The sequence below is a fragment of the Zootoca vivipara genome, chromosome 6 (assembly GCF_965207765.1).
Source record: "Zootoca vivipara chromosome 6, rZooViv2.hap1.1, whole genome shotgun sequence".
NCBI classification, from domain to species: domain Eukaryota; kingdom Metazoa; phylum Chordata; class Lepidosauria; order Squamata; family Lacertidae; genus Zootoca; species Zootoca vivipara.
In genome coordinates this window covers 49,872,713-49,886,815 of record NC_142589.1, presented here as the reverse complement: position 1 = coordinate 49,886,815, position 14,103 = coordinate 49,872,713, and the positions used below count along the sequence as shown (strand labels likewise).

General features: G+C 45.5%; 1 protein-coding gene across 23 annotated transcripts in view; it reads right to left on the bottom strand.

Moving 5' to 3' along the window:
• KIFC3 (kinesin family member C3) overlaps positions 1 to 14,103 on the bottom strand; it is a 49,322-nt gene that overhangs the window by 6,215 nt on the left and 29,004 nt on the right. For 19 of the 23 annotated variants that reach the window (XM_088672106.1, XM_035118667.3, XM_035118660.3 and 16 more), the window contains 15 exons: positions 12,299 to 12,442; positions 11,952 to 12,191; positions 11,152 to 11,325; positions 10,165 to 10,312; positions 9,825 to 9,955; positions 9,497 to 9,608; positions 8,910 to 9,091; positions 8,504 to 8,608; positions 7,364 to 7,494; positions 6,479 to 6,602; positions 5,849 to 5,978; positions 5,087 to 5,316; positions 4,215 to 4,349; positions 3,127 to 3,226; positions 885 to 1,342 (listed from right to left, as the gene is read on the bottom strand). In XM_088672106.1, coding sequence (XP_088528232.1) covers positions 1,317 to 1,342; positions 3,127 to 3,226; positions 4,215 to 4,349; positions 5,087 to 5,316; positions 5,849 to 5,978; positions 6,479 to 6,602; positions 7,364 to 7,494; positions 8,504 to 8,608; positions 8,910 to 9,091; positions 9,497 to 9,608; positions 9,825 to 9,955; positions 10,165 to 10,312; positions 11,152 to 11,325; positions 11,952 to 12,191; positions 12,299 to 12,442 — 2,112 coding nt within the window. In that variant the 3' untranslated portion in view covers positions 885 to 1,316. Of the gene's footprint in view, positions 1 to 884; positions 1,343 to 2,115; positions 2,149 to 3,126; positions 3,227 to 4,214; positions 4,350 to 5,086; positions 5,317 to 5,848; positions 5,979 to 6,478; positions 6,603 to 7,363; positions 7,495 to 8,503; positions 8,609 to 8,909; positions 9,092 to 9,496; positions 9,609 to 9,824; positions 9,956 to 10,164; positions 10,313 to 11,151; positions 11,326 to 11,951; positions 12,192 to 12,298; positions 12,443 to 14,103 lie in introns of those variants that run through there. The other 4 variants (XM_088672108.1, XM_088672117.1, XM_088672107.1 and 1 more) reach the window with 2 other exon arrangements.

The window sequence follows — 14,103 nt, the reverse complement described above, 5'->3', positions numbered from 1 at the left end:
ACAGATTGGGCTGATGAGCAAAGCAACAGATACATATCCAAATTGAATCTTTTGGCTCATGAACACCCTTAGTAAATGCCAGTTTACAATTTGCCATTTTAGTCTGATCTCCTTGAACGCTACTTCATTTGTGTGTTTCGTCTTTTTAATTTTATACGCCTGATGGCATGACTGCATTTCATTTAATTTTATAAAGTGCTTGGCACTAGCACTGTATTGAATTGTTGAGTGCTGTGAGCTTACGTTTGAAGAAAGTTTATTATTTGAAAGTGAGAAAACTAGGGATACTCAAGGATTCTGATGTATATATTCCAGAGTGAATTCACCTAGTACACATCATGGGTGGAATCCATGGAGGTCCAAGGTGTTCCCCCCCCCTTTTTTAAGAAAGGCAGACCATAGATCACCTCATAACACTTAAATTTGCAGAGAAATGCATACTTTGGACTTCAAAAAACAAAACAAAACACAATGAGAGAAAACAGAAGGAACACAGGCAAAAGTGATGAGGACTTAAAATAAACAGATATATCCTTAAATACAATAATAAAAACAAATAGGAGCAAATAAGTAATTCTGTATGTTACAGGGACAATGATCCCTTCTGCAGAGTTCATTAGAGGATTTCTAATCACCTGGAGTATGGGGGAGGAAAGATGAAATTCAGAGGAAATGCCTTTAGTCCCTGTCAATACATGGCTTTCTCATAGCTGCTCTGGCCTAGCCAACTACTCAATGTGTGAAGTGAGTACTAGTGTTGCAGGTTAAGCTCTGCCCTAGTCCAGCTGAATTTTGCTTCCACTATTGCTTTCCTGTTACAAGGAAGACTGCTGAGTTGTTTGTTTTATAAAAAGTAGAAACACATGGTGCTTGGAAGCCACATCTTGGTGCAAAGAGTTTATTAAATTAAAAAATCAATGCAGAGGGCCAAAAGGATGGGAATGGGTCTAGGACCTCCATTCTCCCTTTAAAAACATAGTAAAATTCACCTCATGTCAAATAGGCAGATGAATTGTCTCCTGAAGTCCAGTTGCATCCAAGCCCAAGTCCATCCATTGCCAGCAACGGATGAGGTACAACAGGGGGCTGGCATGTCACCTTCTCTCAGGATGGCAGTGTGTCTGATGGAGAGACCCTTCGCAATTCAAGGGCTGGCAGATGGCACCACCCTTTTTGCTGTGGCTTCTCTTTCTTTGTGTCTCCTAAATCAGTGTCCATTAGCCTCTGAGGTGGGCAGGAAATGAGTAGTCTCTTTAAAAAGTATTCATGGTTTCTGAAACTCCTTTTAAAAAAGCATGTTCCTCAAATCAGCTGCATCACACAGGGATTGGCCTCAGTTTCCCTAAAAAACAAACACCACAAGGGAAAAGATTAGGGCACTTTGCTTTCTATTCCTGCATCCACAGTGAGTGCCAACATCTCTCTGCTACATGCATAACAGGTCACCCATGAGTGGCAGCTGGCCAAGCTCCAGCCAAAACCTCTGTGCATAATGTCATGCTAATTAAGTTTAAACTAATATAATGCTGTTTGAAAATCTATACATTAAAAAATCCAAAACTAAAAGAATTTACAAATTGTGTTCTATAATCTAATGGCAAATGATCCTTCAAGTTATGGTTACTGCATTGGTGATTCTTGCACAGGAAAAGTTTCAGAATATGGAGCACTTTCTTAAAGCAACAGAAAGGAGAAGCTGGTCAGGGGTAGGGCAGAAAGCCATCTCTGTTGACAGATTTGGAGATCTGATTTGAGATGTGAAGCAGAAAAGGAATCTATGAAGGAGCAGGCAGTTATGCAGGCACTTTAAGTACAGTATACGATTAGATCAAAGAAGAGTTATCATACAATGCCCACAGGCTCCATCCCTTGAATGCACCTCCATGGTTACAAGCAATCAAACCATGCTTTAAGAAGTAAAAGATGGAAACTTAAGTTCTCAAGGTTCAGCGCCACTTTCCAGATTCTGCAGATGTGAAAATGCCATTAACTACAAGCCCTGACCCCAAGAAAACAGGAGATGTTGTGCCCATTCCCTGCCTCCCTGGCCAAAGCAGAGCCCTTCACCTTGCTAAGCAGCTTAATCTCCAGCACCCAGCACCTGTCCACACTCACCTGGAGGCAGACAGAGCTTCTCTTAATTCCAGGCTGAAATCAAATGGGACAACAGGTTTGTTTTGCATCCCCACACTTATAAATTAAGAGAAAAGCAGCCGGGTGTGTACTGCATTAATGAACAATTAGCTTCTTGGTGCTGGGTGACACCATCATGTCTTGATGAGTTTACTCACAGCATCTGGCTGTCCACCATGGCTGCTGGAACCTTTGATTTGATCCAACAAGAGCAATTCTAATCCTTGAACTTTCTAGAAAAGTTTGTGAACATGGAGTGTGCCTGACAAATGATGGATTTGAGGTTGGAGGCAAAAGTACTATCTCTGTTCTAATTGTAAATGAGGATAGCTGATCTCAAAGCAAAGGTGCATGGAGATGAATGTTGTCTAGAGGGCTCCCTACACTGTGTTTCTTCTGGAATACACGACGTTCTATGCACCCATCCCTCCCCTCCCATTGTGACCTGATTTGCACTGGGAAGAGCAGAAAGCCACTACTCATGAACATGAGCAGCCAGAAGATTTTCTAAGCACCCGGCATCCATCCTGGCCAAATCAATCCCACTCTCTACTGCCACCCCTACCTACAGTATATACCGAATGGAGGGGTGGCTGGACCAGGAAGGTTGTCTGATCTGCTTCCTTGAGGGACGTCTCAATGCCTATTTGTGTGTCTGACATCATATGGTAGATGAGACGTCAGCCTCCTGTCTACTGCACCCTTCCTGATACCTCTATCATGCTTCTCCTTCCTTCCTCCTACCCTTGGATGATTACACAGCAGCAGTGAGGAGAGGGCTTGCTCTGCTGCAGGCCTCATCTTCAAAATAGTTTTGAAATAGTTAGGCAAATGCACACGCAGAGACACTCTGAGTGACCAGAGGCCCCAGTTGTGGAATTCGGCTCAACTCTACATGAAAACCCAGAGAGCATCACTGTGTCTCAGAATCTCTGGGAGAGCCAGAGTGCCCTGAGGTGCAAAAGGAAGAGCCAGCTTCTATGCAAGTCTTACCTGACGTCTGGAGTCTTGCCCGGAGTGAACTCGCTCGCCGAGTCCGAGGAGAAGACTGACTTCGGATGCAGGGCTGTGCTGTGACTGATGATGAGTCTGCCTAGAAGAAGAAGAGCCACAGGAGTTTGCAACATTTTATGTTAACTTTGTGGAGGTTTGTGGTGTGTGGGTGTGTGATTTTAGCACTATGTACAGCAAACATCAAACTTCCAAAATAGAAGTTGTAAAACACCGAAATTGGAATTTCCATAGTAGTAACATACACAATAACTGAATTTGATGTTAAGCCAATATAACCAGGGCCCACCCAATACATTTTGGCACCTGAGGTAGACCCCAAATGGCACCAGGGAAGAAGGGGCAAGGGAAGATCTACGTCAGGAACAAGGGGGTAAGGAAGATCACTGGGATTTGCCCCTGTGGATCCTACTGCCTGATGCGGTTACTTCACCTTGCCTCATGGGTGGGCCAGCCCTCAATATAACATAAAAAGTCGTAAGAGAATACAACAAACTTACCAAACTAAAAGTAAAGGTAAAGGGACCCCTGACCATTAGGTCCAGTCGTGACCGACTCTGGGGTTGCGGCGCTCATCTCGCATTATTGGCCGAGGGAGCCGGCGTACAGCTTCCAGGTCATGTGGCCAGCATGACAAAGCCGCTTCTGGCGAAGCAGAGCAGCACATGGAAACACCGTTTACCTTCCCACTGTAGTGGTACCTATTTATCTACTTGCACTTTGATGTGCTTTCGAACTGCTAGGTTGGCAGGAGCTGGGACCGAGCAACAGGAGCTCACCCCGTCACAGGGATTTGAACCGCCAACCTTCTGATTAGCAAGCCCTAGCTAGGATCTGTGGTTTTGGCTGATTTCCCCTCAGATCTATTTCTTGTTTACCTAAGAAATCAGAAATCTGAAGTGGAAAAGGCCTTGTGGGTTAGTCTTTATACTAGATCACCCAACCACCACCTGTCTGGTGTCCAAATTATACCAAAAGCACTTCCATGTGGGCAAAGTATGAAGCAAGAATAAGCCCAAAGATGCACTCCTGCATAAGAAAGCAGGATGAAACCAATGAGGGCTAGTTACCTCTAAGTGCTCCTGACTTGTCCAGGAGCCCAATTCTGTCCTCCGAGAGCCACAGCCCAGTTCAACAGAGCGAACCCTCTCAGCAAACTTGAGGGAACAGAGTGTCTCACTTGTATTCTTCTCCACAGGAGAGACCTGACCAGGGAGGGAAAAGGTAGCATTCATGATTATCCGCATCTGAAGCTGAAAGAACTGAGGGGGAAGTGTTAAGCTCCTGCTGATGCCTCCCACTTATATATCTGCTGTTTGTCCCCTTTCCCCAAAGGTGCATGAGATGGAAAGCAGGGAGAGAAACAGAGGGAGTCTTGCTGCCCTTTGCAATTTTGGGCTATGCTGGGTTTTTCTTTCTTGCTTAAATAAGGGTGGGGGTGGGGGATGCTCCAGAGCTGGGATTACACAGCCAAGCACATAAAAAACTTTTTTTAAAATATCCAAACAGTGCAGGCAGGGGACTTACACCAGTTGTTACAAGCACAACTGCACATGGCAGTCAAAACAGGAATGGCCTTTTTGCTAAAGTGTTATTCTGGATAATACACTCTGTGTAGATTGCTAACAAGAAAGAATTTTATTTGGGGTGGGGGCTGGAAATAGTTATTTGTTCTATTGTTACTTGATGTATTGCATTTGTCAATCTTTTGCAATAACCGTTACTGACTTTGAAATAACAAGCATATGGACTGCTGAGTATGTTTTTATTATTCTGTATCTAGATATTATTGAAAATAAAAATATAGCAAAAGAAAACACCCAGGAATGGCAAAGTTCTCAAGGAAAATAGGCACATCACACTGCACCAAATACACTGAATATGCAATTATGTGTCACTTGAAAGCCTCCCCCCCCATTATAGCTCTTATGGAAGCACCCACCTGGACCATCATGAGGGTCTTGCTGTCACCACTGAGAGAGTCTTGAAGCAGGTAGGTCAGCTTGGAGTTGCGGAATGGCACATGGCCCTGGCGGGAACGCAGGGCATAGATCACATCTCCTAAAGCTGAGAGCGATTTGTTGATGTACTGGGCCTCACGCAGCCTGCTCCCCTCTGCACCAGACCTCCCCACACGCTCAGATCCTGCCAGATCGACCAAATTCAGCTTCCCTAGGAGGAAAGAAGTCAGGCACACTTGAACTGCAATCCTGAGCATAAGCATACATACTTGCTAATAAATATGTTTAGGACTGAGCTATTAGTATTCAACAAGACTTTGGGTCTCAGCAAACAATAGCCAGAGCCACTGATGATCAAGCACCCTTCTAAGTTCACCAAGAAACCAAAGAGCTTGGCTGTATGTAGAAACTGGTGATCGAGAACCCAAGGGTTCAGCTACTGGTTCGTCCACAATGGTGGCAAACACAATGCAAAGGAACAACCCCTGGCTACCAGGCAAAGTGATGCTCAATAATGTTTCTTACAATTTATTCTGCTCAATTAAACCTGGTGGCTTACTGCATGGACCTCTCCTGGATTTTGTCTCAAGTATCAACTGGCCTGAGCTACATTGTCATTATCATCTACAAAACTCATTGACATTCCTCAGTGATCTGTTTCCTACATGATTCACTTATGACCCAGGTTAGGAGACCATGTTTCCTTCATGGTTGACAACAATTAGGAGGAAATTCCTACCAACCTGTGGTTCGTATCCCTGTACTGTAATCAATTCCCCTCACTGTGATAATCAGGAGGGCATGAGATCGGGAGCTGTGCTCGTTCAAGTAGGTGCTTTCAGTCACTCGGTTGATATGACCAAATTCAAAGACCTAGAATAAGTGCACAGAGAGAGAGAGACTGTCAAGCCACACCTGCCTTCAGCAGCCAGTTCTCACATAGGCCTCCCTCTCTGACCATCATCCCAGGCACTTGGCACCCATTCAGAGGGCAGCAGGTTGCCTGAGCAGCAGAGTGCCTTTGCAGAAATTCCCTGGCACCACATGGTCAGTGGAAGTCCTTAAGATTTGCTACACATGAAAACAGCTGAAAACTCAAAGCCCAAGAAACAGGAAAAAAGATGCAGGCTGCACAGTAAACTCAGCACAGTGCAACATGCACAATACTGCCCATATCACATTTTTATATAATCATATAAATCAAAGCAATTTCTAGTACTTGTGTCATAAAATACTCATTAAAATTCTTCATTTATTCTTCCTGTAAATCTCATTTACAGAAGTGAGCCTTTCTGAACTTCCCTTGCCTGGACCTAGACTGGGGGGTGGTTGACTTGCTATTCAAAGTGAAGCTTCCTTGCCCGTTTTCTAACCTGGTTGATGTCTTCTACACAGTGCACAGGGAACTCTGTCAGGCCTGGCACATAGAGCTGTCCACTACCATCCGGGCACAGTTTGATATCCAACTTCTCCTGGGGCTCCTTTCCAAGCAGGTCTCTGAGAGAGGCAAGCAAGATCTTTGTAAGGCTATGTGCTCCAAAAGGACACTTTTTCAGCACAGAAAGATGGGTTAGGGATGCAGTAGGTGGGAGACGGTTGCCGAAGAAACAGTAATAAATAGACACCTAATATTTGATTGCTAAAAGAAAACCCCCACATTGGTTTTCTTGCAGCAGGATCAGGTCCCTTGCCCAAAGAGCGGTTTCATCCTCCCCAAGTTACAAATTGCAGGAGGACAGTGTTCTTCAACCTGAGTGTCCAATACCAACACCATTCTAAGTGCTTTGAACAGAGGCAGAGAACAGCTAATAGAGGGAAGAACCATGGAACAAGTATTCCTCAGCCAAAGAAAAAATTTTAGCTGAACAAATTCTAACAAGTCACAATGAACTGCCTTGGCCAAGAGCGCAGCTACCCAAGAGGAACTAAATTCTGAAAACAGGGTTTTCAGAGCTTGCAGAGTTGCCACTGCAAGAGCTAATTCTGTCTCAGGGTTCAGTTCTGAAACTTGCTTCAACACCAGAGCTAGTTTCCAGAGCATCTGAATAGGCATATTAAAGCTGCCTATCGGCACATCCATCAACACCACTGGAGCCAGAAGGTTGGACTTTCATGAAGCATTCCCTTGTTATATGGGGTGGGGCCGCTTCTCCTGCAGAAAGCACAAGCTGTTCTGCCACTGAAATTGTTTTCTGGGACATTCCAAACCCTAGGGTTTTGAATCTAGAGACTAGAGGTCTTTGGCATCCTGCGGTTACCTGAGGGCTTCGTTGTAGATCTCAGCCACACTGACAGTGATCTGGTAGTTCCAGTCGGAAGCTTTTGCCTGCACTTCTGAGAAGAGAAGCTGCAGTGCCCGCTGGTTGATTCCTGGGTTTTCGGGAGTTCCCTGGTGAGGAAAATGGAAGGGAGGACATCATGTTCCTTAACATTACTTAAGAAGAAAGGAACACCAGAAAGTGTGTGTGTGCGCACGCGTGTGAACACACACACACACGCTAATGTCAGGCAATCCAGCACACCATCACTGACTCACTCTGCAGTACAGTCATCAATTTCCCTTCCCTCTATCCATCTCCCTGCCATCCCCAGTAGTGGGGGACACACAGTTTTTCTGTAAAAATGCAAAAATAATAAAACCTTATAAAGGCTAAAAGGTAGTATTTTGAATACCACAACCCCCCCTCAGCAAACATGGAAACACTACACAACACAGTCTGTCCCAAACAGCAGCCAGAAAGCCTAAATAGCAACTGATATTTTCAAAAGAACGAAAGGAAATTGGACCACTCCTACCCCTTGAGGCACAGCAGGTGAGAGCAAAGGATTAACCCTGCTCTTCCAGTGAAGGAGGAATCAAGACTTGTGAGAAGGTTCCCTCCTTTTCCAGTTAACCACAGGTAACCAGATTTATTTACTCCTAGTTTTGACACAGCCTTCCAAAAGAAGAGGTAACCCTTTCCTGTATACTCCACCCCTGTAACGAGTAAGAGCAGGAAGGAGTATTTTCTTTTGTAACCTAAAATTGCACAACGATGCAGCCTGAAAACCTCTGGAAGAGCATTGAGCAGCTGCAGGGCCACATTTTAGGGACTAGCCAAATGAATATCCTATGGGGTAAGACCTCCTAGGGTGGTGTGAATAACTGGGGACGTTCATAAGGGAGAAGGTGCTTCCCAAGTTATGTGGGTCCAAGGATGCCTAGGATGCCTTTAAAAGGTCAGAACCACCATCCTGAACTGAACTTGGAAACACATTCATAGACATGTAAATATGGGCTTTGTATTCAGTCCCCCCCTCCAAACAGGCATTTAGCACTAGCTGAACAACCCCACAACAGGGCTATGGAAACTGCAGAATCAGCAAATCATTTAAAAAGCAACTGAAAAGCAGCTCACCTCCATTGTGTATGTCTTGCCAGCACCTGTCTGGCCATAGGCGAAAATGCAAACATTGTAACCATCAATGCAGGATGTGATCAGGGCTTGAACTTCCCGGAAGACCTTTAAAACAAAGTTTGCGTAAGGCATTGGCAGAGTACTTTACTCTGCTGCCATCAGGCTCATACATATCCATGAAACTACTAAATCCAAACTAAATGAATCACAACCTCTTTACATATAAAGGAGGAAGATGAGATACTACAGCAACAGCAACATGTCTAATTTGCCTGCTGGTAAACACATTCCTACCTAGTTAAGTAACTCAACAAATGAGACGTTTCCCTTCAAGCTACGTTCCTGCTTCTCTCACCCAACAGACATTCTTGCTAACTTAATAGGAGGACACTGTGACTATACTTACATCTTCCTGTGTTGCTTCAGGAGGGAAAACCTTGTCAAGTTCAAATGATACCAGCTTCCCTCTGTGCATCAGATGCAAGATGGCATCATCATCAGGGTCAAATGTCACCGCACTGGCAGCTTCTGGCCCATCGCCATCCTCTTTACATACTGGCCGAACACGGCCAAACACACGGATATTGCCTTAAAGGGAAATTATAGCTTTATAAATCTGAGAACAGCTGGCTTCTAGGCTCCTAGGCCACCCCACAGAGAATCACAGTGGCTGATGGTTATCTCAACCACTAAGCTATATTCCAAAAGAACCATCTTTCCAAATGGCATTTAGGGGCAGGCCAAGGTTCAGAACATTGTTTTTGGTGAAGCAGAATGTGTGCAAATCCACACTGTCTACCAGACAGCCATCAGCAAAACCACCTGAGCCACAATGAACATCCCTTGCATAAGAGATAGGAAGATATTTCCACTGCAAAGGCTCCCCCAACTCTCAAGCTGGGAACACCACCTCAGCTTCCTATCAGATAGCCTCAGCCGTCAAGTGGCATCTATGCCATGCCTCAAGGAACCCATACATAGGGACCCACAAACCTTTCAACCGCACAAGTTCATTGTGACATTTCTTCCGGAGCTGCAGTTCTCTGCGGTATTTCCTCAGGAGCTCCTGATTTGTACTGTTCACCTCTTCAATGGCTTGGCCAATCTTTCAAGAGAGGACAAAAGAATTAGGGGGAATATGTCACACTGCGAGGTGGAGAATCTTACTCCTCATCTCATCCAGATCTCCTCATCTCAACTGAGCCACTCATAATTAAAAAGGAACTTTACAAACAACAGGGAAGGTGCAGCACCACACCATTTAGAGGGTGGGAATCAGCCCTGAGATTTGGAAGTGGGACAATCTTGCTGCCGGACTGACCTCAGCCTTGGCACTCTGTAGGGCTTCTTGGAGGAGAACAGGAAATTCTCTGACCTGTCGCTTCAGGCTATTGTAATCATTTGTAAGGGTTCGAAGAGCTGGCTGGAGAGTCAGGAGATTTGTCCTCACTCCTACGGAGATGAATAAATGTTCATTTAGGCAACGCTACAGACTCATACATTTTCCCATTTTCATTTGCAAAAACCATTTCTCCTCCTTAAACAAAACCACCATAAGGCAGACGCTGGCTCAAATGATCTTTGAACTGAAAGGCAGCTGCTTCTTCAAAAGCCAAACCAAGCCCTTGAGAGAAATGTTTGGCCAGCTTGAAGATACTCACCTGCCAGGTTCTCGTGGACAGCTTTCATTTCTACCTGGGCTCGAGCAAATGCTTCTTCAATGGCTCGATTCTTGTCCTCCTCCATATTCTGCATCTCCTCCAGCATCTCCTCGTGGGCCCGCTCCAACTCAGACTCATACAACGTAACCTAGGAAACACAGCAAAGGAACCTGTCAGGGTGAATAGGCCAGGATACCACTTTCCCTCTCCTCTAGAGCAGGCAAATCTCTCCAATCACTTCCTCTCTGTTTCTCATTTTTCCAATCTTATGTTCAGTTACCCACATTTCTACATGGGTTTGCAGTTTAAAAAAATAAAAAAATCTTATGAACAGCATCTTAACCTGAATTTCTTCTTATGACACACATTTTTGTGTGCAATTTCCCCTAATAAAATTATATTTGTATGTTATTTTCACAGTTATATGCATTTGTGTGCAAACATTATCCTAGTACGGTATATGAATTTTTGAACACATTATTTGGCTAGAGAACCGTACTAAAATCTGAGAATTGTGAATTTCAAAGGACAGCTGTTTCAGTTCAAGTATGGTTTCAGAAAGCATGCATGTGGTAGGTTTGCCTTTAAATGGAAACTTAATGGAATTTCTCCCCCATCCCTCCTCTAACATCCATCAAAAAAGTCCCTTCTGCTGCCGACAGGAAGGCATTAAGACCCAGGGACAGGTTGCAAACGATCCTCCCTGGGCACACCAGTGAAGCTTGAGAGAGAGAACTGGAAATAGGGCCCTGGAGCAGCAGGTAGAGAGCCTAGAGAGGAGGAAGAGGATACTGCTGCAGAAGTACAGCAAGAGGGGGACCTAGAAGCTAAAGAATGCATAAGTCTCTTGCAAGGGACCAAAAGCAGAGAAGAAAACACCAACAAATGAAGAAGCATCCTTAGCACTTCCTGTTCTTTCCACCTGCATCATTTTGAACAAGTTGCCTGAGCTCTGTTTCTCTTTTTCCACACTCAGAAAGTGCTCACCTGAGCTTTGAGCTGCACTGCTGCCTTCTGAGAGCTCTGCAGCTGCTGTTCCATCTCTTTCAGCACCTGTCTCTGCATCCCAACTTGGTCTTGCAAGTACTGGTTCCGGGACTGGGCTTCACAGAGGGCCTGCTTGGTCTTTGAGGACTCGACTTCCACGGTCTTGATTACATACTGGGGGAGGAAAAGCAAGAAACACAGCTACAGAAGTGAGACACGGATACCGTTAATTATAGATGAACTTTAGGGTCTTTTCCAACTCTACAACTCCGTATGAAAATAAGAGATACTCTGGATCTCTGACTGAAGCTCTTCTGGGGAATGATGAAATCTTCAAGCAGTTTCACTTTGAGGAAACTCATGGACTAAAGCAGGGGTTCCCAAACTACGGCCCAGGGCCGGATGTGGCCCACGCGAGCCAATTGTGCGGCCCCCGACAACCCCCACCGCCCGCTCTTACTGGCACACCGCGGTGCAGTTGCCCATCTCCGGGTCGGCGCGGTGAAAGAAATAGCTTGTGTGCACGCGCGGGCCGTAGGGCGGGGGGACGCGCTCCCATACGCATGCACACAAGCTATTTCTGGTGCCGCGCTGACCCAGAAGTGCACCGGAAATGATGTCTGTGCCTGCGCAGAAGCCATTTCCGGTGCCGCGCCACACCAGAAAAAGCGAGTGTGTGCGCGTATGGGAACGTGTTCCCCCGGCCCACCACACGATCGGCGCCGGAGGAACCGGCCCGAAGCCGGGTAAGTTTGGGGACCCCTGGACTAAAGCCTTCACAGCAAGCTATTCTGCCTCACCTTAATCTGCTGAGGCTGGGCTTTGAGGCTGGCTATTGTTTCCTGGCTATCCCTCAGTCTGCGGCTGAGCCGTTCCTCCTCCTCTGCCTTCTCTGCTAGGGAGTCTTTCAGCCGGAGCTCCACCTCAGCCAGGCGATTGGTTTTCTGCTCCACTTCTAGGTCCAGCTCTGACAGGCGCCCTTTCACCTCTTCTGCTTCTTGCTTTAGTTGGGCCAGCTTTTCCTGCAACTTCACATTCTCCTGAGTAGTAAACAGGGAGGAATGAATATGCCATATAATGAACATGACTGCAGCTGAGCTGAGCAGCCTGCAGCCCCACCCCAGCAGAAAGAAGCAACTCTTTTTACCTGGCTGTGCTCGCAGTTCACGCATTTCACAGGATGCTTCTTCTTGAGCTCCTGCAGTTGTGCCTCACACATCTTCATCTCTTGTTTCAGACGCACATTTTCTGCAACCAAAAGGTCCCGGTGCTTCTCCAGATCTGTGCCACCCTAAAAAGGACATAGGAGGCAGGCAAGGTGTTAGAAGAACCTATGCAGGCAAGGTGTTAGAGGAACCTATGCACTTACTACTTTACCTACCAAGTCACCTACTGAACCTGAGGGAAATCACAAGAAAAGCTTGAAAGTTTTCCATTGAAAAAATTAACAGTGGAATTTATTTATTTATTTTAAAAAATGTTTCCACCCCCACCAACTCCCAAAGGTATCTTATGTTCAAAAACATGCCGTTTGTTTGAGCAGAACAAACAGGCGATATATATATGAGTGGATCATTCCCCCTCTAATAATTTACCAGCTACAGAAGCACTGTCACCTGTACAGTGGTACCTCGGTTTAAGTACATAATTGGTTCCGAAAGTATGTACTTAACCTGAAGCAAACTTTCCCATTGAAATAATGGAAAGTGGATTAATCCGTTCCAGACGGGTCCACGGAGTACTCAACCTGAAGCGTACTTAACCCGAAGTATGAGTATAATTAACCTGAAGCGTACTTAACCTGAAGCGAACTTTCCCATTGAAAGTAATGGAAAGTTGATTAATCCGTTCCAGACGGGTCTACGGAGTACTTAAACTGAAAGTACTCAAACCGAAGCGTACTTAATTGGTATGACTGTATAAATAAATTCAAAAAAACATTTTCATTGATAAAGTGAGAGAAGGAATGCTTACTATGAGATCTGATTGGATGTGCAGATAACACCCCACATTCACTCTTAGATCTAATTGGTTTAATTATATTTTTGTTGCCTCTTTTTTCTGCTTGGGTGCAGTCAAATTAGTAAGTATCTAGACCAGGCATGTCAAACCTGCGGCCCTCCAGATGTTTTGGCCTACAACTCCCATGATCCCTAGCTAGCAGGACCAGTGGTTGGGGAAGATGGGAATTGTAGTCCAAAACATCTGGAGGGCCGCAGGTTTGACATGCCTGATCTAGACTATTAGATGCAGGAACACTATCTTTTGAAGACACCAGGAGACTTCTAGAGGGTCCCAGTCAGAGGAAGGAATATGGCTCAGAGACAAAGCACATGCTTTTCTTGCAGAAAGCCATGGCCAGTCTGTGGGGACAGCACTGAGCTAGATCAGCGTTTCTCAACCGCTGTTCCGCGGCACACTAGTGTGCCGCGAGACGCTGGCTGGTGTGCCGTGACGTGCGGTGACGAGAAGGGCGATTTGCATTGTCACGTGCCTGGCGGCCGCCAATAAACAGCACTGACCCGCCGGAAAGCAATATTTCTCCTCCTCTTTCCCAAAGCTCAGTGCAAACGAGCCTGGCGGCCGCCAATACACAACACTAACCCGACGGAAAGCAATATTTGGCAAGTGTTTCTTACAGTCATAATTATAATATAGGGCGGCACAGAGTTAATTTTTTTAACTTTTTAAATGGTGGTGTGCCTCGTGATTTTTTTCACGGAACAAGTGTGCCGTGGCCCAAAAAAGGTTGAGAAACACTGAGCTAGATAAACCAACGGGCTGTTGTGGCATAAGGCATCTCCCTATGTTCCCAGAAAAATGACTCACCGGCTACACTTTGTTTGCAAACTCTCAATAAATTTAGCTGAATTGATCTAGCAGTACTGTCTGTAGGTGAGTTAATTGCCATTTTCCTTCACACCCACCAGTGCTGGTAACACCCTTATAATT